General features: G+C 40.8%; 1 protein-coding gene across 1 annotated transcript in view; it reads right to left on the reverse strand.

The window, feature by feature from the left end:
• Positions 1-6,442: 6,442 nt before the first annotated feature.
• sh3bp5a (SH3-domain binding protein 5a (BTK-associated)) overlaps positions 6,443-27,345 on the reverse strand; it is a 53,971-nt gene continuing 33,068 nt past the window's right edge. The window contains exons 4-9 of the mRNA XM_067425695.1: positions 14,891-15,055; positions 14,663-14,793; positions 12,568-12,610; positions 11,342-11,561; positions 10,749-11,081; positions 6,443-7,292 (exon numbers count right to left, since the gene is read on the reverse strand). Coding sequence (XP_067281796.1) covers positions 7,102-7,292; positions 10,749-11,081; positions 11,342-11,561; positions 12,568-12,610; positions 14,663-14,793; positions 14,891-15,055 — 1,083 coding nt within the window. The 3' untranslated portion in view covers positions 6,443-7,101. The remainder of the gene's footprint in view (positions 7,293-10,748; positions 11,082-11,341; positions 11,562-12,567; positions 12,611-14,662; positions 14,794-14,890; positions 15,056-27,345) is intronic.

Genomic DNA, 27,345 nt, shown 5'->3' on the forward strand with positions numbered 1-27,345 from the left:
ACGTTTTATTTTGTCACCATACTTGATCGTTCAACTACTCGTGTAACTGCATTTAAATAGGGGAAACGTAGAGGTGTTTGGTACTTCTAACTTGATCTCTGTTTGGTACCATAGTGAATGAACTGGGGTTAGTGGGCTAAGCTAAATGCTATCAGATCGTCACCGCGCGTCAGAGAGATTAAGAGCACACACTGAGACGAGAGAGGGATGTATCAACTCGTTTTAGTTAAGGGAATAACATAGTTTAATATGAAAAAGCGGTGAAGTAACCCTTTAAATAAAAAAACACATCGGTCAAACATTTGGCGTCAGTAAGATTTTTTGGTGACTTTTTTTAAAAGCTTTTATTTAGCAAGGATGCATTAAATTGACAAAAGCAACAGTAAATTACATTTTTGTTTTCAAGCAAAGAAATTGTATTTTTAATTGTTAAAGTATTTCATATTATTACATTTTTCTCTGTTGTTTCTATTTTTTTTTTCTTTTTTTATTCAAATAATGTAGCCTTAATGAGACTTTTTTTTAAATATTTATGATCAAACGGAAGTGTAAGCTAATAGGTGATTTCCAGGTAAACGGAAGAGCTGATATAATATTATTTCTGCACCTTATATTTGCATCATGCACATTTACCTCAGCACAAGTTTGCATTACGTTGGTGTGAATGGTTTTGAGGCATAAATTATACAAATGTCCTTCTTATATTGTTTATTGTCACTGAATACATGATGTTATATTATAGTTGTATATAACGGCCATAAAGACATAACTTTGCCATGCTCATATAAATAATCACTACTCAAATAAACATGAATTAAACTAAATGTGCGTGTGTGATTATTTTATAAGAATTCAAAGACAATGAAAAGATCAGGTGTATGACTTGACCTTTTGGTAAATTGTTAATAATTGTTAAGTCTAAATAATAAATCCTTTAAAAAATTAAAAATGTAAAAATGAACAATTTAGAAGTAATTCAAGTGTAATTGAGCAGTCTCTGTTGTCCTGTTTCCAAAATACCGGTAACGGCGATGGATCTCGTGCCAAAACTTGTATTGCATTCAGCGGGAGAACTTCTAACGTTGGACCGCTGCTCTGCGTTTCATCCGTAGCCGAAATATGCAGCGACTGGCTCCATAATCTTGTAACGCAGTTCGTAGAAGGGAAGAAGGAGGCGGAAACCAGTGAACATTCAACAACTTTAATTCAACATGAATAAACAAAACGAAAGTAACGCGGGCAGCCCCTCACGGACGACTGCCCGCACACACATAATTAAAGGGGGGGTGAAACACTCCGTTTCAGTCAATCTTGAGTACCTATAGAGTAGTATTGCATCCTTCATATCTCCGAAAAGTCTTTAGTTTTATCATATTTATAAAAGAAATATGGGCTGTACCGAGTCTTTCCGGAAAAAACCGAGCGCCTGGAGGCGTATCGTGAGGGCGGAGCTAAAGAATGACGAATGTGCACAAAGCGGTGACGTCCTCAAGTTTGGAGAAACCCATGCTATCTCAGCTAATACAGATAATGATCCACAATAAAATCTGAGGCTGAAATAAATTGAACAGGAGAAACGGCAACATCAGGACGTCCGTCTCTGTGGTATGTACTGTATTAAGGGGCCTTTGTGTGTCTTTACGCGCAGTTTATGAGGACATGATTTGGTTTATGGACTATTGTATGTGACTAGACCTTAGAGGTAGCAAGCAAAACGGTTTTGCACGTCAGAGTCAGACTAGTGTTATACAGAACAGCAATGGAGTAACCGTTAGCGCATTTGAATGACGAAGCACGCGATCGTATCGTTTACTGATGTTTACTCACGCGACGAGCCAATAGCAGAGACATTTGAAGCCGTTTTACTCACCGGCTGCTTCCAAAGCAGGACCGAACTTTTATCGCTGGGACCGCTCCGTCAAAAACACACTTCTTTGGTATGATTTGTTGAAGTCCTGTGACAGCAGTGACCGTGGAAATCCACTTTGCGACGCGACTGAAGCGATGCCTTGAAGCTTCCCGTAATTTCTGCGTTCAAATCGGTTCAAATGCAGCGCTGCCTTCCCGGAATGCTGTGCTGAAGCGTTGAAGTCGCTCGACGTCACCCACAGGAATAAAGTGGAGCGCGGCGCGTCATAAGTGTTCACGGACGACTGGATCTGCACCTGAGAGACTGTTTACGGCGTGCATTTCCTCTCTCTCGCTCTAGTCACGCGCGCGCACCCTACCGGGAGAAGAGCCCATACGGCCCATACAAGGACCTTCCGATCTATTTAACGTCAAGTAGACCCATACTCGAAAAAAACTCGCCGAAACTTGTGAGAAACCGGAAGGAGTATTTTTAACACAGAAATACTCCATCAAACGTCCAACATTAGTTTTTGAAACTTTGTCTATGTTTAGGATGGGAATCCAAGTCTTTAAAGGTGTAAAAAGCTCAGTATGCATGAAACAGCATTTCACCCCCCCTTTAAACATAAACAATATATAACATAAAGTCTAGGCCTGGTCCTCTCTCGTCCTTGACTGGTGTCGCTCGTCCTTATATGCCTCAGAGCTCCCTCATGAGAGGACTCAAGACCGGCAAGATTCGCCATCAGGGCATGGTCTCGCTCGCTCCTCCCATGTCCCTCGCTCGTCCACCTCGCCACAAACCTCTTCATAATCAATCAGTGTACAGTTCTGAGAACATGCACTTTATTGCCGAAAGTATTGGGAAACCCCTCCAAATTATTGAACTTAGGTGTTCAAATCATTTCATGGACACAGGAGTATAAAATCAAGCACTAGGCGTGTAGACACTTCTACAAAAATTAGTGAAAGAATGTGACGCTCTCAGGAGGTCAGTGAAGTCAAGCGTGGTACCGTGATAGGTTGACACCTGTGCAATAAGTCCATTCCTGAAATTTCCCCATTACTAAATATTTAACGTCAACTGTTAAATATTTAGTAAGTGGGATTATAACAAAGTGGAAGCATTTGGGAACAACAGTAACTCAGACACCAAGTGGTAGGCCATGTAAAATCACAGAGTGTGGTCAGCGCATGCTGAGGGACATAGTGAGCAGAAGTCACCAACTTTCTGCAGAGTCAATAACTACAGAACTCCAAACTTCATGTGGCCTTCAGATGAGCTCAAGATTGCAGTTTGGCAGTTGCCATTTGAATGGTACTTGTCTGACTGCATTGTGCCGAGTGTAAAGTTTGGTGGAGGGGGGATTATGGTCTGGGGTTGTTTTTCAGGGGTTGGGCTTGGCCCCTTAGTTCCAGTGAAAGGAACTCTTAATGCTTCATCAAACCAAGACATTTTGGACAATTTCATGCTCCCAACCTTGTGGGAAAAGTTTGGGGACGGCCCCTTCCTGATCCATCTTGACTGTGCTCCAGTGCACAAAGCGTCGGCCCATAAAGACATGGATGAGCGAGTTTGGTGTGGAGGAACTTGACTGGCCTTCACAGAGTCCTGAGCTCAACCCGATAGAACAGCTGTGGGATGAATTAGAGCAGAGACTGAGAGCCAGGCCTTCTCGTCCAACATCAGTGCCTGACCTCACAAATGAGCTTCTAGAAGAATGGTCAAAAATCCCCATAAACACACTCCTAAGCTCCTCAAGCTCTTCAGACTTTAAAAAAATGGACATAAAACATTTCTTTTTAGCTTATAGAGAGTCTTTTACCTATTAAATCTATTAGTCTTTTGCCATTTTTAAATGATCTTAACTGTAGCACTTCAAGATTTGTTCCAAATGTAAAGTGCAATACAAATAAAATGTATTATTATTATTATAAAGTATATTTTAAAATATATTTCAACTTAAGTGTACTTCATAAATATACTTGAAGTATATTATTTTTGTAAGTGTCTCTCTTTAAGAGTAAGAGCAAAAATAAAAATAATAGTACATGCATTCTCTTCCATCCATCAGTAATAGCAGATCTCCGCCTCCTGTGAGGGTGTGACGAGTAACATTCAAATAAAAGCTCAAACTCGGCTCTGGCATCACTTCAACATCCTTCAAGAGAAGAGTCGACAGACACGGAGAACAATCATCTGTGGCAAACGGTAAATATGACTATTATATAGAGCGGTTATGTTTTCTAGGGGATCGTATGAGATGCAGTGGTTAATTTAGGATGTGTCTTAGTTATAAAATATTATTGCATAGAAGAATATGATTTTAAAACTTTTTAAAAAAAGAGGTGGAATATTATCATTTTACTTCGTTTTTTGTCTTATCTAAACAGGGACCTGAATATGGCTTCCAAAACTCAAGTACTACTGATAGTGTCTGTAATGATTGCAAGCTGTGGTCTTACCAATGTCGCCGGCCAGAACACTACAGCAACAAGTACAGCAACAGCAACAAATACAACAGCCAAAAGCGCCGCAGCGTCGTTGTCATCTGTGGGGATGGTGGGTCTGCCTGGACTTCTGCTCTACACACTCTCCTCCACTGGGCTTCTCAAACTCTTCCAGCTCATCTGATCGTCACGGCTGAAGCTACGGGATGCTCCTGGGATCTGCTCACGCTTTTGAGCACTTAATGACTTAATGTCAGATTGTGCCAGATTATTGATTGTTTTGAAGATATTCTCTGCTCTGATAAATATCTGCATGCTTTAAAAATCTAGAAAAAAAGAATGATTGTAAATGAAGACTGCATATTAGAAATAAAAGGGAAAAAACACTTGTAGACTTTGGTGACATTTCTAAACGACCTGCGGAACGCTTAAGGACAGGTGTGTATATATAGGTGAATTATTTAATAATGTATGTACAGGGGTGGGCATTTGAGTAATTTTATAAGGTTATTGAAATAAGGTTACTATTAATATTATATCAACATTTTAGATCCCATTTAAATTCCACAATTCTAAATGGCAATTTCGATGTCAAAGGGAAAAAAAGCTAATACTAGCCTAATTAATATAAGTATATATTTCCAGAAGCTTTTGGGAGACGATTAAACAATCAGGACTAAAAGAAGAACAAAGAAACTAAAAACAGATAAAGGCAGCAGAACCAACCCTATACACACACCATGGCAACAGACTCAACAATGGCTAGTCATTTTTTACTAATGAAATTATATATATTGATGGCCGATTTCAAACCACTGCTTCTTGAAGCCTCAGAGCTCAATGAATCAGCGTATCGAATCATGATTCGGATCGCGTGTCAAACTGCTGAAATCACGTGACTGGTGATCCGAACCTCTGATTCGACACTGATTCATAACGGTTCGAAGCTTTGCGAAGCGGTGTTTTGATCAGCCATCACTATATAAGTTGTTATTTAGTTGTTTTATTTTGCGTACAAAAACTATTCCCGTCGCTTCATAAATGATTGTAGAGCCGCTGTAGTGAGATGGGCTTTGTATCGACGTCTTTAGTGCCTTTATGGGTCTTGAGAGAGGAAATGACATTGGTGTCAATGAAGGCCTTTCTGAGCCATCGGATCTCAACACTAATATCTTCATCTGTGTGTGAAGATGAACGGAGGTCTGACAGGAGTCGAACGACATGAGGGTGAGGACAATTTTTTTCATTTTTGGGTGAACTTTAAGAGTCAAGACTACAACTCCCATGATTCCATACTGATCAACACCTTCGTTTCAAATAAGCAACCTCTAGCGGCGAAAGTACATACTGTGCCTTCAAGTGCACCGCATTTATAAAATGTGTGATTTCAGGACGTTTGAAGACTCACGGCTTCATTGATGGTTCTTGTCCTCTCACATTGACAATTACTACCAGTAATTATTACATGACATGAATCGCGTAAATTAGGCCTATTTTCAAATCGGAGAAATTAGACAAAAGTGTATTAGTCTGCCTGATTATTTTATGCTTTCGTTTAACATTTCTATCCTAAAAACAGCAGTCAAAAATGACGTTTAGCTGCTTACATCTTATTTCGCAGCTTGTTTGTGGCAGTTTGAAGCGACGCTAGAATTCACGCTCAGCAGCTTCAGGGAACATAAAGCCGCCTACTTTAATTTGATTGTTCATGTTGATGAGCGGTGATAGACCGCTGAGGGAGCTGAGAAGATCATGCTGTGCAATATCCTATTGATCTCAGCACTAAAGTACTATTATTTCACAGCCTTTATTATATACACCATCAAAAAATGGCTATGGCCGTGACTGCATACCCTAGTGTGAGTAAAAACCGAAGTGAAGTTATAATTTGGGCTTTAAACCGAGAACCAAAAATGAAAATTCTGCCATCATATAGGCCCACCCACCCCCATGATTTATGGTATTAGTCATAATTTATCTCGAAAGTCAGTCATGTTTTAATGCCAAATGCGGATTAATAAATAATGCAGGGTGTCGTTTTTGGGTAATTTATTCTTTTAAGTCTCATAGACCAAGATCAAGACTCTCTGTTTTGGAATAAATACGTCTTACTGTGTGAAATCACACCAGTGAAAAGAAACTTGTGCTGTGAGCATCTGTTTATTACACAAATAAGATTCAAATCTTTGTGCCATGAAAACACATCGATAACATCATGATAACGAGATAAACATTGAGTATAAATATATAGCTTTGAACTACACGAGTCCCTCTATGTGTTATGACCTGTGGAGGAAATATAAGACAACAGAGAAAGTTCATCGCACAACGCCGACCGAGTGAAAAACAAGTGCTGATATCTTCTGCTAAGGCTGGCGTCCCATTAACCGCTTTCAATCGTAAGCTTCAGTCACTTACAATTGTTCAGTCACTTACAATTGTTAATGCTACAACAGTTAGTAGGTATGTCATGGTCACCCATCAAAACTGAGTTGTTTCAAGTCAAGGTAGTGAGACGCAGCGGCAGAAAATACAGTCTCTATTCACGACACGAACATTTGAGGAAGACATGAAGAACGTCCGCTCAGTGGCGGTGAAAAGTTCAGTATAGTTCCCGTCACGTCATAGCTAAATTCTATGTCTCAATTCTAATACTTTCATGGTTTTCTGGCTTTGAGCCAGTCTGAGATGAGATGTCCGTAACACTGAGATGATAATAGTTTCACACAATGGCTCCTTTGACATGAAGTCATACTGTAGTCTCAGATTCGGGCCCCTGCCCTGAAGGTTTGCAGGAGGTTAAACACTGTTGAGAAGCAGCACTGCTGGTGTGTTGGAGGTCACAGTGAAAGAACGAGTGTGTGTGTCATTGTCGTCGTCTGGGGTCTGGAGAGATAAACTGCGCAGGCTCTTCTCCAGGAGTGAGCTTTTCTGACGGCTGATGTTGTTCGTACTGCCGGGTTTGACTTCTGCGCCCTCTGCTCTCTCGCCTGTTGGAAAACAGAGACATCTGTTGAGAATCTGTTCATTTATTCAGAACAAATAAATGTTTAGGTTCAGGTCAAGTTAAGCTCAGTCAACAGTATTTGTGGCGTACCTCAATAAAATAATTTTGACTTGTCGCTTTCTTTAAAAGGAAGTAAAAATCAAGGTTATGTCAACGGTGTAAAAATGGATATAACAGAAATGTAAGCGATTTATTTTTTTCACACTAAAATCATGATTATGTGCATATCGTTTACATCTTGTGGCTATACTATTGAATCATTCAGTATTTTAATGTTTACAGATTGGCTCCATTTTAAGTGCCTTTTTGCTTTAAATAAAAGGAGGGACCTGTAAAAATGATTATTGTGGATACTATTATGCCATCGATTGAGCTTAACTTGTATTGAACCTGGAACATTCCTTGTAAGTAAAATTGGCTTTGGCAAGCATAGCCGTGGGATCATATTTAATCAGGAGGGTGCTGGGGGCGGAGCTTCACATTGCGGATTGGTGCCGTGGCGGAGGATTTTAAACAAAATCCTAATATTAAAGGTGCACTATGTAGTATTTTTGCAGTCAAATATCCAAAAACCACTAGGCCGGTGTTATATATTTTGTTCAGTTGAGTACTTACAATATCCCAGATGTTTCCAACTATTTGTAAATTGTGAGAAAATTGCTATTTTAACTAAGGACCGGGACGTGTCAGCATAGCGTTTGAGGAAGTCGCCTGTCAATCGCATCATATCTGCGCTACCCTCGGTTTTATTCTGCAGAAGCGCTTTACTCTTAGCAGTGTGAACAAGTGAACGCATGGAGTAACGTCATAACATCGTTTTCAACACACTTAAATGTATCTAATATGATAAACAGAGCTGCATTACCTCATAATCATAACCGGAAGAGCGGATCAGTGCAGGCGCCCGGCGACTGCGTCCCGTCCCGTCATAATAAAAGTCCCGGTGTTCGCGAGTCGTGTGTTTGTTTAACAATCACTCCAGCGGCCGTGCTCAGCTCCACAACACTCGGTCCTGCTCTGCTTTACACTACAGTAACGTTAATAACCGCATCCATGAACATGATTTCTGCCCGTGTCCTATTTTTCACCGGCTGTGAGGTGAAGACCACATGTCCCAAGATGCTGCGCTCAAACTTTGCTCTCATCAAACTACGCCTTTGTTTAGAATAGGCGCCCTCCAGTGGACGGAAAGTTGCATAGTGCACCTTTAAACAGCCCAAACAACACTTACAGATACAAAATGAATGAGAGTGTTAGTACGCTCAGAAATCAAGAGTAAATAATTAGTGCACTATATAGGATATAGGGAACAATTCAGACAGTAGGGGCTTTCACACTGGAGGAACCTTTTCATAGTTCCTAGCACTATTGGTGGAAGTACCTGGATTTTGGCCTGTTTGCACCGCAGGAACTAGGAATGATTTTAGTTCTAGGAACTCCTTTTGGGGGAACTAATTTAGCTCCTACTTTCAGAAAACAGTCGAACCCATGGACAGTAAAAAAAAATGGATGACGCCCCTTCACTATCCTGAAGTATCCCTATAGGGACCTCCAAGAAGCGAAATTCTCTTTAGAATCATATTATGTGTTTTTTTACTCTGAGTAGCTTCTGGTTCGCACAGAGTTTCGCGACATTACGTAGATCAAGATCTTTTTTCCATTCAGGTAGGAATTTGCAGGCATATTTTTTCTTTTTATTCGCCATGTCTCTTCTTTCTTCCTTTTCCCCTTCTTCTTCTGCTTCTTTTTCCGTTCTGAATTTGCCGCGCTAAGATATTTTCTTCCCCAGGATGATAGGGGAAGGTACCGCCTTTTTTGTCTATGATTTGCTAGAAGGGCTCTCCTCTGATTGGTTATACATCTCACGTTCATGGCAGTCAATCCGGCATAGCCTACCTACACACACACACACACACACACACACACACATGTTTGTTTTTGTGAATTGTGGGGACATTCCATAGGCGTAATGGGTTTTATACTGTACAAACCGTATTGTCTATCCCCTTACACTGCCCCTATCCCTAAACCTACCCATCACAGGAAACATTCTGCATTTTTACTTTTTCAAAAAAACTCCTCCTGTGTGATTTATAAGCATTTTGAAAAGTGGGGACGTGGGGTAATGTCCTGATATGTCACCATTTTCTGTAATACCTGTGTCATACACATGTTATTATACACATTTTTGTCCTGATATGTCACAAAAACAAGCACACACACACACACACACACACACACATACATGTTTTTATGACATATGGGGACATTCCTAGGGTTTATTGATTTTTATACTGTAAAAACCCGTTTTATATTTTCTATCCCCTTACACAGCCCCTAAACCTACCCATCACAGGAAACATTCTGCATTTTTACTTTTAAAAAAAACTCATTCTGTATGATTAATAAACATTTTGAAAAGTGGGTTCATGTCCTCATATGTCAAAACACAGACACACAAACACACACACACAATTACTAGTATGTTTAACATGCACTACATTGTTTATTACTAGCAAGTTTATGCAATGTTTGGTTCATAATCAATAAAATCTGTCATATTTGAATCATACTGGGGTGTCTCTTTTATGAAATTGGTCTCTTCTATGAAACTGGCTATGAAATTGTGAACTTGAAATATAAATCTGAAGACACGGACATATAGCGCTTTTCTTAGTATGTTGGATTGACTTTGTTTACTTCTGTTGTAAAGACGATCAAAACAGACTGGCTGACAGCCTGCCATGAACGTGAGATATATAACCAATCAGAGGAGAGCCTTTCTAGCCAATCATAGACGAAAAAGGCAGTACCTTCCCCTACCATCCCGGGAAAAAAAAAATTGTTGCCACGCTTGAGTTCGAGGTGTAACCTTTATTATTGTTCGGTCTGAAATGGCGCCCAGTAACAGACGGTGTAGCAATATTGTTGCCCGGGTGGAAATCGGGAGAAATTCGGGAGGGGCTTTGCAATTCGGGAGTCTCCCCGAACAAAATATATAACACCGGCCTAGTGGTTTTTGGATATTTTACAGCAAAAATACTACATAGTGCACATTTAATGCTTCAGTGACAACATCGCTCAGAGAAGCTGTCAATCACAGCTGTCAATCACGAGGTCACACCCCCATTTATATAGAATATAATATATAGCATTTTTAGTCGAGCTGTGATATAAATAAAACCTTACTGGCTGTTTTAAAAAGAAGGAGGGGCTGATTGATATGTCCCACCCTTTCTTCCTGTTTCAGGGGAGATCAAGACAACACATTGAATGATGCAGCGCACTTCAAGGCACATCAGTGGGACTTTAAAGGGTAAGTTCAAGCTTTAAAACTTTAGAGTAATAGCTGTCGGCACCAGGAGCTGCAACACCCTCAGCACCCCTCTTGCTGCAGTCAAACTTGAGTCCGCATTGTTCATGGTTTTTTGCCTCTCACCTCGTTCCTGTTCGCAGTCCGGTGACGAGGCCCCGCTGCACTCACTGCGAGGGCCCAGCACCGGAGAAACCTGCTCGAAGCTCTCCAGAGACCCCGAGCCGGGCAGCTGAAGCAGGGCAGGACCGGGAGAGAGGGGCGGGGGGGGCGAGGAAGAGGAGGAGGAAGGGTAGGGACAGGAGGAAGAGAGCAGGGCATACGGGGAGGAAGAGGGGGAGTACGGACAGGGCAGGTCTAGAGGTGCAGATGTGGAGCTCAGGCTGCAGGTGGACTGCGTTTCGGCATCGTCTTCGGATGTCGTGCCGTTGCAGCTGTCCTCGAAATTCACAGACATCACTGAAGAAAACACACGCGTTTGTAATAATCCTTTAGGTCAGTGTAATAATCAGCATAAATGTCTCTCAGTGAAAGTTTTGATTCAGAGAACTACTTTTTCGCTTATACAGTAGCACAATTTTTTTTATATTAACTTAAAATGTATGAATTTTATTGCATCGGATAACAAAATGTCATATACCATTTCAAACCCAATGAACTTATATTTGTGAAATGCTTTGGCTTCTTTTCAGGACTGCATTATGTATGATCTCACTTACTCGATAAGCCGTCAGACTCCATTTTGAAGTTGTCGATGTCGTCGGCAGCGGCCCCGTCGTCTTCGGCCCCCACCCCTCGGCCCCGGGGCCCCATGGTGGAGAGCCGGCGGCGTGCGTGGATCTCATCCGAGATGGTCTCCAGGTTCCGAAGGGCCGTCCGGTACTCGGCTTTGGCCTGGGTCAGTTTAGCCTGGCGCTCGTCCACCCGTCTCTTCAGTTGCTGTGTGAGAGATGGAGGACAAGGTAAAGCGGAGAACAGGTCACATATGGTTATGTTCAAAACCAGAGCTAATCGACATGTTAGTTTGTGTTTCTAAAAGGAATATTCTTGCATTACTAAAAACATGAAAAAATAGTTAGAAGAAGGCTATATTTCTCTCATTATTATTTTTTTTACATTGAAACATTTTAATGACAAATTAGTACATTTCCCCCCAAATTTCAATTATTTTATTTATTCCCATTATTCTTAATGATATTCTAATGCCTGTATTGCAGTATGCTATGTTGCAGTATGTTTTGTAAATACAATATATTCAAACATTTAAAAATGTAAAAAATATTTTTTTAAATATTTGTAAAATACTGTTTTCATTTGTATTAACATTGAATTGAAGTATTATCATTACTGTAACGTAATTACATGTATGTTTTAAACATATATTTATTTACTTAAAATGAGTAATTCTCATTATTCTTGTTGGTGACTCTCCTGAGATTCTCATTACTTTATTACATACTGTATTTAAAAAACAATATATATATTGCTTAAATACAGTATGTAATAAAGTAATGAGAATCTCAGGAGAGTCACCAACAAGAATATATATAAAAAATATAATTTTTATTTATATTTACATTGAATTAAAGTACTTTTAAAATAATAAAAAATGACTGTAATACAGTGATTTATATACATCAACATAATTGAAGTATATAATAACATCATTTCAAAAACTACAATAATGTATAAATCTTTACAATTTAAATAATTTCCTATTATATAAAATAAAAAAAATATTTTATTCATATTACAGTAATGAGAATTAAGGATTAAACTAGTACTTTTAAATTTGTCATTTAAAGAAAAGAAGAAAAAAAACGTAATAGTTTTAAACTATCCTTCATTTTTTTTAGATAAAATATAAATGAATACAAATATATTTATATAAATGTAAAAATCTTGAATTTGTTGGATAAAAAGTGTAAAATAAAAACTAACTTACCTCGAGCTGCAGATAATATTTCGCCTTTAATTCAAAGTACGGCCTGCAGAGGGAGAGAGAGAGAAGGATTTGAACAGAGTGAGTCTCAGAGCCGGTTTCCATGACAACAGTGAGAGCTCTGCGAGAGCGCCGCACATTCCACCAGCAGAAGCACATCTGGAACACATTAGACTGAGCTGCACTGCCGTCCACAGCAGAGGCCCGGGTGGGGCGGCCTGGAGAGGCTCGGCATTTAAGTGTGAGAGAGGGAACATTTTGTGGGTTTTCTGAAGGAAACAATTTTATTCCCAAATATGTTTTTGAAATGAATTATTATGACGCAGAACTTGTTTCAGCAAGATTTTAGGGTGTCTCCTCTCTACGTCCATTGCAACATGATTTTTTAAACATATTATCTTTATGTAAATGCATTGAACCCTTGTGTGCACTTCTGCATTTTTGTTGACACCAAGACAGAGAGAAAAATCATTTTAATGTAAATACACTACTGTTCAAAAGCTCGGGGTCAGCAAAATTTTAATGTTTTAAAAAACATAAAAAGTAAAACCAGTAATATTAGCTGTGAGTATATTGTAAACTGTGATTTATTCCTGTGATCAAAGCTGAATTTATCATCATTACTCCAGTCTTCAGAGTCCCATGATCCTTCACTAATCATTCTCAGATGAGGATTTGATGATCAAGAAACATTTATGATTATTATCAATGTTCAAAACAGTTGTGCTGCTTCATATTTTTGTGAAAACTTTGATACAATGTACTTCAGGATTCGTGAATGGCATTCTTGAATAGCAAGTTCAAAAGAGCAGCATTTATTTAAAATAGAATCAATCTTTTGTAACATTATTAATGTTTTTACTATCACTTTCGATCAATTTTAATGCATCCTCACTGAATAAATGTATACAATTGTAGGAAAAAAAAACTTGCTGACGCCAAACTTTAAGGTGGAAGTGTATGTATATCAAAAACATTGACTGATGGATGGATGGATGGATGGATGGATTATGGATGTGTGGATGGATGGATGAACGGACGGGTGTTTGGATGGATGGATGGGTGGGTGTTTGGATGGGTGTGTGGGTGGATGGATGAATGGATGGATGTGTGGATGGATGATGGATGGATGTGTGGATGAATGGGTGGACAGATGGATGGATGGTTGGGTGGGTGTTTGAATGGATGGATGGATGTGTGGGTGTTTGGATAGATGGATGGATGGATGGATGGATGGATGTGTGGATGGATGATGGATGGATGTGTGGATGAATGGGTGGACAGATGGATGGATGGTTGGGTGGGTGTTTGAATGGATGGATGGATGTGTTGGTATTTGGATTGGTGTGTGGATGGATGGATGGATGGTTGGATGGATGGATGGGTGGGTGTTTGGATGGGTGTATGGATGGTGGGTGGGTGTTTGGATGGGTGTATGGATGGTTGGATGGATAGATGGATGGTTGGATGGGTGTTTGGATGGATGTGTGGATGGATGGGTGGATGGATGGGTGGGTGTGTGGAGGGATGGATGGGTGGGTGTGTGGATGGATGGATGGATGGATGTGTGGATGGATGGGTGGGTGTTTGGATGGATGGATGTGTGGATGGATGGGTGGGTGTGTGGATGGATGGATGGATGGCTGGATGTGTGGATGGATGGATGTGTGGATGGATGGGTGGGTGTGTGGATGGATGGGTGGATGGTTAGATGGATGGATGGATGGATGGATGGGTGTTTGGATGGATGTGTGGATGGATGGATGTGTGGGTGTTTGGATGGATGGATGGATGATGGATGGATGTGTGTATGGATGGATGGTTGGGGGTTTGGATGGGTGTATGGATGGATAGATAGATAGATGGATGGATGTGTGGATGTTTGGATGGATGGATGTGTGGGTGTTTGGATGGATGGATGTGTGGGTGTGTGGATGGATGGGTGGGTGTGTGGATGGATGGATGGATGGTTGGATGGATGGGTGGGTGTTTGGATGGATGGATGTGTGGATGGATGGGTGGGTGTGTGGATGGATGGGTGGATGGTTAGATGGATGGATGGATATGTGGGTGTGTGTATAGATGGCTGTCCTCTGACCTGGACTTGTTGATGGTGCGTTTGAGCTTCTTCTCTAGTTGTCTCATGTGGCTGATGGCGGCGTTGTATTTGCTCGCCGTCTCTCTGTGCTCGATCTCACTGCGTGTCCTGCATTGCTCCGCCTCCATCACCTGGAACAGCCAATCAGAGCAGTTCAGAATCAAATGAACTGCATAGCATAGAAGCACAGCATGTTTATGTGGAGTGGAGTGGTGTTGTGTCTCTCACCCTCTGGGTGGCGTGGTTGAGCATCTCCTGCCAGGCCGAGTCAAACTGCCGGCTGTCCTCCTCTAACAGACGCTCCTCGGCCAGAGCGATCGTCTCCTTCGCTGCCCGGAGGATCTCGATGGCTCGCTGGTACTCCTGTGTGGCTTTCTGAGCTTCTACCTGAGCCTGAAACACATCAGAGAATTAGGATGGCTTCAGGGCCCGCTTTTTCAAAAGATTTAATCCGGAAACTAAGCCGGATTTAGTCATCTTTTTTTTTGCGATCCGTGATCACGTAATCCATCTCACTTTTGGAGCCAGTTTTTTAAAGCTACACTGTGTGATATTTTCCCCCATCTAGCGGTGAAAAGGACCATCCAGTCGATAATAGCTTCTGTTCCTCTCAATTCTGATTTCGTTTTAACTCCTACGGTGGCTGATTTAGTCCAAGATTAACATGGCAATCCCCCTCTTCACATTCCACACGGTGCCATCGAGTGTTAAAACGCGAAAGGCGAAGCTTGAATTTATGGGTATGTCCCTCTTTGGCTAATGTACTTTCAAGATGGAGGGCAACATGGCGACCGGCATTCGAACCCCTCACCCGTTCGTATTTTCAATGGGATATTATAAACTTACGAGAATACTTTATTACGTGAAAGAAGTAAATATACATTAATGAGCACATATATTTTTGAAAGAACTAAGTGTTTTTAGCTAAGAATAAACTAAAAAAGTAGCACAGTGTAGCTTTAACGCAACATCAGATTGGATCAATCTGATCTGGATAGGATCTTTTCAGGATCACCAAATCTGGATAACCGCTGCTCAAACAGGATAGGAAATCACAAAGTAGAACTCTAGATATGTGAAGAGCAACAAGGAGAATAGCCAGTGTGGGGTCAATATAAGTTTATTTTTATTTGAAATGAAAACACACATTTTTTTTAAAATGCTAAAAACAAGAAAAACCCTACTATTTTGTAAAAACAAAAATATTTTCGATTGTGATGAATATATATATCAATTAGTGACAGAATAAAATGTATTGTTTTTGGTCAATTTTGTACGTAGCCCCGCACATGACATGCAGTACAAAAACTAGTAGACTAAATCATGAGCACAATTTACTAATTCGTTCCCTCGATCTGCGAAATTGTGCACACAATTTATAAATCGAGGGAACGAATTAGTAAATCGTGCACACCATTTACCTTTTTTTCTTGCATGTCATGTAAGGGGATCCGTAATTTTGACAGCTGTTTGGGGGATTATTTTATGATCCAAACTCTTTCTCCTTTGCTGTAGGCCTATACTGAAAGGCTGAATATATTAAAGCTTCCTAATCACTGTAGCCTGACGGATGAACAAAAAAATTAAAACCTTATGAATAAATAGGACATCTTGTAAGATACTGCATGATCCAAATATAGTAATATTTGATACATTTTTTAATTTTTTATTACATTTTGGGCATGAAATCCACGCCGAATCCACCGTTCTGATGGGATCAGTTCAAAGGTGCACTATGTAGTATTTTTCCAGTAAAATATCCAAAAACCACTAGGCTGGTGTTATATATTTTGTTCAATATCCCAAATGTTTCCAACTATTTTTAAATTGTGAGAAAATTGCTGTTTTAACTAAGGACCGGGACGTGTCAGCATAGCGTTTGAGCGAGTCGCCTGTCAATCGCGTCATATCTGCGCTACCCTCGGTTTTATTCTGCAGAAGCGCTTTACTCTTCGCAGTGTGAACAAGTGAATGCACGGAGTAACGTCATAACATCGTTTTTAACACACTTAAATGTATCTGATATGATAAACAGAGCTGCTTTACCTCATAATCATAACCGGAAGAGCGGATCAGTGCAGGCGCCCGGCGACTGTCTCCCGTCCCGTCATAATAAAAGTCCCGGTGTTCGCGAGCCGTGTATTTGTGTAACAATCGCTCCAGCGGCCGTGCTCAGCTCCACAACACTCGCTCCTGCTCTGCTTCACTACAGTAACGTTAATAACCGCATCCATGAACAGGATTTCTGCCCGAGTCCTATTTTCCACCGGCTGTGAGGTGAAGACCACATGTCCCAAGATGCTGCGCTCACACTTTGTGTCATCAAACTACGCATTTGTTTAGAATAGGCGCCCTCCAGTGGACGGAAAGTTGCATAGTGCACCTTTAATCCAGATTTTTTGGATCAAAGTGATCCAAATCCTACAAAAAAGTTCTGAAAAATCCAAACTAAAGGTTTGATCCGGATCAAAACCAAGATTATGTAATCCGTTTTTTCTTTTGAAAAACACATTTTCAAGATTTGATCCAAACTGTTTTGATCCAAACTTTTGAAAAACCTGTCCCAGGACTTTGGGATGTTTTCCAAACTCTTGAAATTAAATTTGTGTATGCTCACAATCTGCTATAATTTGCTGAAGTTAACCTCTGGCCGCTGAAGCATAATTTGTATACTTATATATAATTCATGTCTCAGCAGAAACAGCTTTCAGCGAGCAGCTCACATTCTTTATCTCTTGCAATGCATACGCAGCCGACAGATTCAAGTGTGCTCATGTTGTTACGTAAATGATGATGACACATCCTCAGTGTTACCAAGATACAGTGGCAAACATCTGCTGTCAATACTCAATCATTTGCTCATATTGATGACGCATATGTACCACATATCTGTGCCATTATGAATTACAAGAGACTAAAATTGGCAACACTTTACATACATACTATAAATGTTGGTATGTTACCCCAGAATTGAATCTTTAGTTTTCTTTTAATTTCCCCTCAATGAAGCATGAAGCTTTATCAGTCCCATTCACGGCTTTAATAGATCACATGACCAGGCTCTGACTCTCTGTGGGACGAGCTTCTCATTTACAGACGATCCCTCTTACATGATTCATATCTATAGTCTGCTGAGGAATTCAAAAAGAAAACTAGATCAGCTTGAGACAAGAAGCTGATGTATATTTCATAAAGCTCAACCATCTCACCCCCTCAGATTAGCTGAAATCAGGAGGTTTTTCTGTTATAAACAAACTCAGATTTTGAAGGAATGTTTTAGGTTTAACTTCATCACTGATGCTGTTCATAGAGTTCAGCACACAACAGTTTAAACTCAGATTATAAAACCAAAGCAGAACTGTGTTTGCAGTAATGAACTTAAAATCTATAGCTATTAAGTCTTTATTATATTAAGTTATATTATATTAGATATTAAGTCTTTATTATATTAAATCTTTATTATATTAAAATCTATAGATATAGGGTTTAAAAGGGGTGGATGGATGGATGGATGGATGGATGGATGGATGGATGGATGGATGGATGGATGGATGGATGGATGGATGGATGGATGGATGGATGGATGGATGGATGGAAGAAAGGATGGACAGGTGGCTGGATGGATGGATGGATGGAAGAAAGGATGGACAGGTGGCTGGATGGATGGATGGATGAAAGAAAGGATGGACAGGTGGCTGGCTGGCTGGATGGATAGATGGACGAGTAGGTGGGTGTATGTATGGATGGATGGACAGACGGGTGGGTGAATGGAGGGATGGATGGATGGATAGATGAAAGAAAGGATGGATGGATGGATGGATGGATGGATGGATGGATGGATGGATGGATGGATGGATGGATGGATGGAAGAAAGGATGGACAGGTGGATGGATGGACGAGAAGGTGGGTGTATGGATGGATAGATGTATGTATGGATGGATGGATGGATGGATGGATGGATGGAAGAACAGATGGATGGATGGATGGATGGATGGATGGATGGATGGATGGATGGATGGAAGAACAGATGGATGGATGGATGGATGGATGGATGGATGGATGGATGGATGGACAAATGGATGAGTAGGTGGGTGTATGGATGGATGTATGGATGGATGGATGGATGGATGGACAGACGGGTGGTTGAATGGAGGGATGGATGGATAGATGAAAGAAAGGATGAACGGATGGATGGATTGATGGATGGAAGAATGGATGGATGGATGGAAGAACAGATGGATGGATGGATGGATGGATGGATGGATGGATGGATGGATGGATGGATGGATGGATGGATGGACAGATGGACGAGTAGCTGGGTGTATGGATGGATGGATGGATGGACAGACGGGTGGGTGAATGGAGGGATGGATGGATAGATGAAAGAAAGGATTAACGTATGGATGGATGGATGGATGGATGGATGGATGGATGGATGGATGGATGGATGGATGGATGGATGGATGGATGGATGGATGGATGGATGGATGGATGGAAGAACAGATGGATGGATGGAGGGATGGACAGATGGACGAGTAGGTGGGGAAGGAAGGAAGGAAGGAAGGAAGGAAGGAAGGAAGGAAGGAAGGAAGGAAGGAAGGAAGGAAGGAAGGAAGGAAGGAAGGAAGGAAGGAAGGAAGGAAGGAAGGAAGGAAGGAAGGAAGGAAGGACTGAATTATTAAATATTATTTGAGCAGTCAAGTTGTCAGAATCTAATCTGGGAATGCAAATAACCTTCTGACCATGCCTTTATGATCTATTTGCACAATAAAAACAATCTATTTCTTGGATCCTTCACTAAATAAACATAAAGCTTCCAAAGGGTTTTTTCCCAGCAATGCCATGGAAGAACCATTTTTCTTAGTGTGAAGAACATTTTTGTGGAATGGAAAGATTTTTACGAGTGTTGCACAAAAATAATCAAGTATTGGAGCTTTACGGTCATGGCAGGAGATTAAAAAACTGGATATAACTTTACACGGACACGGTTAGTTAAACAAATGTATCATACTAGTTTCATATTAACTGGTAAAATATTTAATCTTTTTATTGCTTGCTTGGTTTCTTTATCTGTCACAGTCCATTAGGAATCCCAGCCGCAGTCAGCGGCTCGGTCAGACTCAGCGCTGTGTGAATGTCATTGTGTTTCTGTTTTGCATGGAAGAATACAGTGAAGTGTGTGCAGGTAGAGCGGGAGACGTGCTCTTCTCCAGACAGATGACTCACACACTTAGACGGCACTTTGCATTGGCGAGATGAAGGGCACACTGGCTTTCCTCTGGTTCATAATCACGTTTGGTAATGCGTCGTGTCAAACGTGTCCAGAACTGACCTTTCTGAACATTGTTCACAACTGACCAATAAACATCATGAAACAATGCATGTACCGCATCAAACAATAGCTCCATTTAGACCGCAGCTAAAGCAAGGATGTGATGGCATGTCTGCGTGGGCAAACGCTGAAGCGATACACTGACACATCAGACAGGCTACTTTAATTCACATGGGCTGTTTATATAGCAAAGGTGTTGGTCTGATTCTGAAGGTCTTATTTCTTATCATTGAGCTGTTTTATATCTGCTCAGAAAGGCTGTATTTAGCTATTTGATTAAAAACACAATAAAAATAGTAATATTGTGAAATATTATTGTAATGTAAATTACTTAGCTGAAACAAAGCTGAATTTATCATCATTACTCCAGTCTTCAGTGTCCATGATCCTTCACTAATCATTCTCATATGAGGATTTGACGCATGTATGTGCTGCTTTATTCTTTATGCTACATTTGATGAATAGCATGCATTTATTTGAAATATAATTTTTTTTGTAACACTATGTTTTGACTGTCAATTTTGATTAATTGAATGCATCATTGGGTGCGTTTAGATGCACGTTCTTAAGCCGATTATGCTCAATGCATGTAAACGCGGTAACCCGTTTTCTTTTATCGGCGTAAGGTCATAAACGGCATAAGAATAAACTGGTCGGGACAGGTCATTTTTTGCCTCTTACCTCGATTTCTTGCCGCATGTAAACGCATTAACCTGCTTTCTGTCGGCTTATTGAAGAGCGCATGTGTGATAGGGGACAAAAACGCAAACTTACAGCAGATTTAAACGCATTCAGACAGAGCGAGCTAGCGTTTAGCATGAAATAAGGACATATATCACAAACGCAGACTTGTTTAAGACCCAGAAAATTGTAAAGAGGTGTTCTTATCTCATGCAGCAGAAGTAGAAGAGGTTCAGTCAAAACGCCGTAAATCTCCCGCTGACACGCTTTATTAACATCACAACTGACGTAACATTTGAAAAACTCAGAGTCAGATATACGGACATTATGTTTGAAATCACTACAAGGAAATAACCCGGTTTATTAATAAAGTCATGTAAACGTAGCCTGACAAGCCAGACCCACATCAAGATGTTTGGTCTGGAAACTCACCATTGACGGCTCAATCTGAGGGGCGGATAAACGGTTGTCTTTCAAACTCCCTCTGCACTCGATAGGATAGCGCTACACCAACCAGAGCAACGAAGGTGAAACAGAGCTCGCTGACAGATTAAACATTCGCCGTATCCGGTCGGCTAAACTCCGAACACATCTTCCCTTCTTAAGAATGACTTCAGTGCCGTTCTTTGTCCTTTTCTCAGAGGAAAGCTTAACTCCAAGTCTTCCAGAGTCGCGGTCAAAGCTGATTCGAAAGACCGCCGCCGTTCGCCAGTTTCTGTGTTTACTAGAAGCACGCAAACGCAACTCGGCCGTCGTCATTATGGCCCCGCCCACCGACTCTATACATGATGTGATTGGGCCGTCCAGATTTTGAGGAATGCAGCTCAGAAGGGTATTGAGAGTGCCTAGACGACACTTGCGGGCAAATTAAATTTGCTGCTGCTAGGGTGCGTCTAGATTTCTAGGCTAATGTAAACGCAGAAAACGGGTTATTTCAATAAGCTGATTTTTTTGAGTAATCAGCTTACTGGTGTGCATGTAAACGCACCCAATGCTGAATAAAAGTATTAATTTTATTTTAAAATAAAATATTACTGACCCCAAACTTTTGAACAGTGCAGTAGTGTATATTATTATAATTTTTATATTGGCCGTTATACTGCACGCTGCTTTCTAAATGTTCTTTTTTTAGTATTGCTATTACAAAATTCATGACTCAATCCACAGCCAGTTGCGCAGCACATGACCACAGAGTAAACCAGAAAGACAGCCTACACTAGAGATAATGAGAGATGATTCATTTCTCCGGATCTGTCAATTGGTCATTGTGTGTCACTCATAATACTGTGAGTTTAACCGAGCTGTCACAAAGAGCTCCAGTGTCGGTCGGCCCGACGGGGTCTGGAGAAATGACAGCCATAAAGCCGCCACTGTGATTGTTATATAACTCATGATGACCTGTGCTCCTGAAGACCCACTGAAGGACTCTACACACACACTTATGCACAATGAGAGATGCTGTAGACTATAGCAAATATCTGGGCTGATAACTGAAAGGTTGCAGGTTTCATGAACTCAAATGGTTACTCCAGTGTCACATGATCGTTCAGAAATCATTCTGATATGCTGATTTGCTGTTCAAGAAACATTTTGCAAACAGTTGCGCATACGGAGAGAAGCAGCTTTCATTTCTGCTCTGACCGTGGGGAATGAAATCAGGAATAGTGTGAGAACATTGTGTTTTTCGACTTCCAACCAAACTTGGCTTTTTAGCTGACAAAGTTTAAATCCCGTGCTTCCCATAATGTCCTCGCATTAGGTGAGTAGACAGGGTCGTTTGTGGTTGTTCGAATGCATTCGACCACATGAGCGTTTACACTATGAAAGCAATCCGGTTGAATGCGTTTTCAACCACCTTTAGAAGTGGTCGAAAGTGGACAAGCTCAAAATGTGTCACTTGTGATCCGATCAACCAAAATGCATCTGAATAGCAGGTGTAAACACGGAGGGCCTTTGGCAACACAAGCCTTCAGACTCATAAGGTCAAGGTTAAAGTCAGGTTAGGCTGAGCTCTGTAAACACTGTAATGACAGATTAGAGTTACGTCAAGAAAGTTTCTCACTTGCTGTGAAGCTTTTACGGTCAAATCACACACACTCGCTCATCAGCCTGTCTGTTCACACACACTTGTTATATTCTGTGTGTCTGGACTGAGAAGGCGACAGAAATGCTCTGTCTGTTCTTATACTGCCCATTTTTTTCCTGCTGGTAATGTGTTTGACAGGCAGCACAAGTATCTGATTTTCTCTGGTTTGCTGACCTATTTTCTACCCGAACTCGGTCAGACATGATGGATTTTTCATGAGCCGCATTCACGAAATCGTGTTCGATTAACATTTAATGTCCTCAGTGTGATCTGAAGATGCAGAATCAGCCCTAAACTCTGTCTGACCTAATAAAAACTGTGGCCCACTTCTTTTTTCCGCTTTGACGATCAAAGCAAGTTCATCACACACAAAGAAATGGAGGAGACTAGCCACGCCACTGACACAATAACTCTGCTTTAGAGTCTTTTGAATGAGTTTTTAACCATTCAAAAGACAAAAGATAAAAACGCACCTCTTCCTTGAGCACTTAATCTTATCATCATCATTTAAAAAAAAAGAAAAAACACAAACTTCTTTCTCTATTTGTGTCTTTTCCCTCACTATTCTAGATTTGCTACTCTGAGTAATATCCAAATCTTTGTATATAAGCACTTTTTGCGTTTCTTCGCCTTTTCATGACAGATCGTGTACTCCTCAGTTTAAAGTTGCTTTGGATAAAAGCGTCGGCTTAATGCATAAATATAAAATGTTTTAAATGCTGGAAACTTCCCCGTGTTTTTATTAGCATTGGCCTTCAATGCAGAAGTATGTTTGCATGTGCTTACTTCACGGTCTGTAAATAATCTACAAACTTCCTTCTGCTGGGTTTAGCAGACGCAAATGACGTCCTCTCATGAAAACACATATGAACATCTTTATGAACGAGCGAGACTGTAGATCTCCCAGCATCCATTAACCAAGCCAGTGGAATTCCACAACCTCCTCCAAAATGAGACAAAGACGGCTGTTTTCCATCTGCACAGATCCACGGGGCTCCGAGTAAACAATCCAGCTCTTTCTTCACGACTCCGTGATTTATGCAATCCAAGCTCCCTCTTCTTCTCACTATCTCTCTCTGGCCATAATCTTTTATATTATTGCATAACATAAAATTAAAAATGTCTTGCTTTTACAGAAATATGTGGTGGACGTCACGCGAAAACAATAAATAGCGAGTTTATTATAAGCTCTATGCACCTATTTATTTATTTATTTATAAAATGCATTTATTCAAGTATTGTGACACCCCTCAAAATCACTGAGTTCAGGTGTTCAAATCACTTCATGGCCGCAGGTGTGTAAATCAAGCACTAGGCCTGCAGACACTTCTACACACATTAGTGAAAGAATGGGTCACCATTCTGGGTCGCGTGGTGCCGTGATAGGCTGACACCTGTGCAATAAGGCCATTCCTGACATTTCCTCACTACTAAATATTCCACGCTCAACTGTTAGTGGGATTATAACAAAGTGGAGCGATTTGGAACAACAGCAACTCAGCCAAAAAATGATAGGCCACGTAAAATCACAGAACGGGGTCAGCGCATGCTGAGGGTCACAGTGAACAGAAGTCACCAACTTTCTGCAGAGTCAGTAGCTCCAGACCTCCAAACTTCTGTGGCCTTCAGATGAGCTCAAGAACAGTGTAGAGAGCTTCATGGAATGGGTTTCCATGGCCGAGCAGCTCATCCAAGCCTTACATCACCAAGAGCAATGCAAAGCGTGGGATGCAGTGGAGTAAAGCAGCCGCCACTGGACTCTAGAGCAGTGAGACGAGTTCTCTGAGCGACCAATCACGCTTCAGTCTGACAATCTGAGAGATGAGTCTGGGTTTGGGGTTGGAGTGTTTTTCAGGGGTTGGCCCAAGACATTTTGGACAATTTCATGCTCCCAAATTTGTAGGAACAGTTTGGGGACGGCCCCTTCCTGTTCCAACATGACTGCGCTCCAGTGCACAAAGCGTCGATCCATAAAGACATGGATGAGTGAGTTTGGTGTGGAGGAACTTGACTGGCCTGCACAGAGTCCTGAGCTCAACCCGTTAGAACAGCTTTGGGATGAATTAGAGCGGAGACTGAGAGCCAGGCCTTCTCGTCCAACATCAGTGCCTGACCTCACAAATGAGCTTCTAGAAGAATGGGCAAAAATCCCCATAAACACACTCCTAAACCTTGAGGAAAGCCTTCCCAGAAGAGCTGAAGCTGTTAGAGCTGCAAAGGGTGGGACGACTCCATATTAAACCCTACGGATTAACAATGGGATGGCATTAAAATTCATGTGCAAGTAAAGGCAGGCATCCCAAAACTTTTGGCAATATAGTGTATATATATTTCAATTGAATGTGATGCAGGATTAATGTGGTCATGTAAAGTCTGATATTAATTCTGATTCATTCGTCACACTGTAAGTACAAGATTAAGTCAAGTGCAGTGCGTAACCGGATACAGTATTCCTAGCAGTGAGCTGTTTTATACAAACAATCATTTCGGCAAAGTTATCCATGTATTCCATGACAGAAAATGTGCATGATTTGCACTGTGTACATAATGCACACTGAACAAATATTATGAGTAAATTGAGTGGGTTGGTTTAAGCGTGTCATTGCCTAATCAAAGTCCTACACTGTTCAATATGCAGCAAATGTAGTATGTCATCTGTATAAACATACATACGATGCACATTACTGCAAAAACATATTAGTATGGTAGTATGCCATTTTAAACATAATCAACCTGCGCATAAAAGTAATGAGAAAACAAATGCTTAAATATTTTAATGTCAAACTGAGCGATTAACTATTTTTAGTTTTGCTAATGAAATACTGCAGCAGCAGTCTCAGTCTGGATAACACCTTCATAGTGTCTGTTCAAATGACCTTGATTTGACCGTGTGTGTGTGTGTGTGAGAGAGAGAGAGAGCATGTGTCTCATTTAAAACCTCTGCTCATCTCTAATCAACACTCAGACACATGCAGTGAAGGAAAGCGAGGTGTGAGGTCAGCTGACACGTGCTGGAGTCGCCTGTCATTGATGTCTGACGCCTGAAGCTCACGTGCCACAGGACAGAACAGATGCTATCTACATGTCTGTCTGTCTGTCTGTCTGTCTGTCTGTCTGTCTGTCTGTCTATCTGTCTGTCTGTCTGTCTGTCTATCTGTCTGTCTGTCTATCTGTCTGTCTATCTGTCTTTCTATCTGTCTGTCTGTCTATCTGTCTGTCTATCTGTCTGCTCAGCTGTAGGTGTGATTGTGTTCTGTGTTCTGATTGGCTGTGAGGTGGGCGTTGGCACTCTGACTGAGAGACAGCTGGCACTGCCAGTCTTAGCTGCATGTCTCACCTACTGACACAGACCGGATCATAGTGGTCTTTCAAAGTGATGAGGTTACACAAGACCACCTTCATTTCATTGAAGTGAAATCCCCCCCCCCTCCCCACACACACACACACACACAGACACGTTTGTTTTTGTGAAATATGGGGACTCTCCATAGGTGTAATGGTTTTTATACTGTACAAACCGTATTTTCTATCCCCTTGCACTACCCCTGCCCCTAAACCTACCTATCACACACACACACACACACACACACTGCCCCTAAACCTACCCATCACAGGAAACATTCTGCATTTTTACTTTCTCAAAAAAACTCATCCTGTATGATTTATAAGCCTTTTGAAAAGTGGAGACATGAGTAATGTCCTCATATTACACCCTCTCCTTGTAATAATATCTGTGTCATACCCATGTCATAATACACATTTGTGTCCTCATATGTCACAAAAACAAACACACACACACACACACACACACACACATACACTTCAGCTTTACAAAGATCAAGCACATTGATATAATGCATATTAAGATTAAATCAAGCAACTAAATCATATTAGCTAGCATTCATAACTGTGTAATGCATATTATTTACACCATCACTGTGACAGATTCTTTAGACATGTTGTTCACAGTATGAAAACTCATGAGATGAAGTTGTCTTACACACACACACGTTTGATGACTTGTTATTTACGAACTGTGTTTCCTTCAGCTTAAATGAAGCAGGTTTTACAGGAGCTTTTAAAAGATTAGCTAGCGTTGTCGTTTTCTTGCCGTCTCTTTACTGACTCATGACTAATTGCAGATCATTTTGTTTTAATGCGTATAAAAATAGACTGAGAATATGAGCAGGTGACTAGAGCTTCTGTCTTTCTGAAGGCTTCTCACAACTTTTTACATTATTTAATACATATTTTACTGTATTTTTGATCAAATAAATGGATCTTAAATGATTTTATTATTATAAATATAAAATCCTACCGACAGCAAACATTTGAATATACACTGTATATCTATGATCATAAAACACAGCACTTCTGTTCAGTCTTGACTGCGTTATAATTGTGTTAGAGCCAGAAGCTGAGCAGATCTCTCACCAATGTCACCTCTTGGATATAAAAAGCTCTTTTATGACTGTCTGAGAGCGACATTTGTGTTGATTTATCACTGTCACAAGGTGATAATAAGGAGAATTTCATGGCTGAAAGCAGCAGGGATCTCACATCCATCCTCACACACACACACAC

The sequence above is a fragment of the Pseudorasbora parva genome, chromosome 19, assembly GCF_024679245.1.
Source record: "Pseudorasbora parva isolate DD20220531a chromosome 19, ASM2467924v1, whole genome shotgun sequence".
NCBI lineage: Eukaryota > Metazoa > Chordata > Actinopteri > Cypriniformes > Gobionidae > Pseudorasbora > Pseudorasbora parva.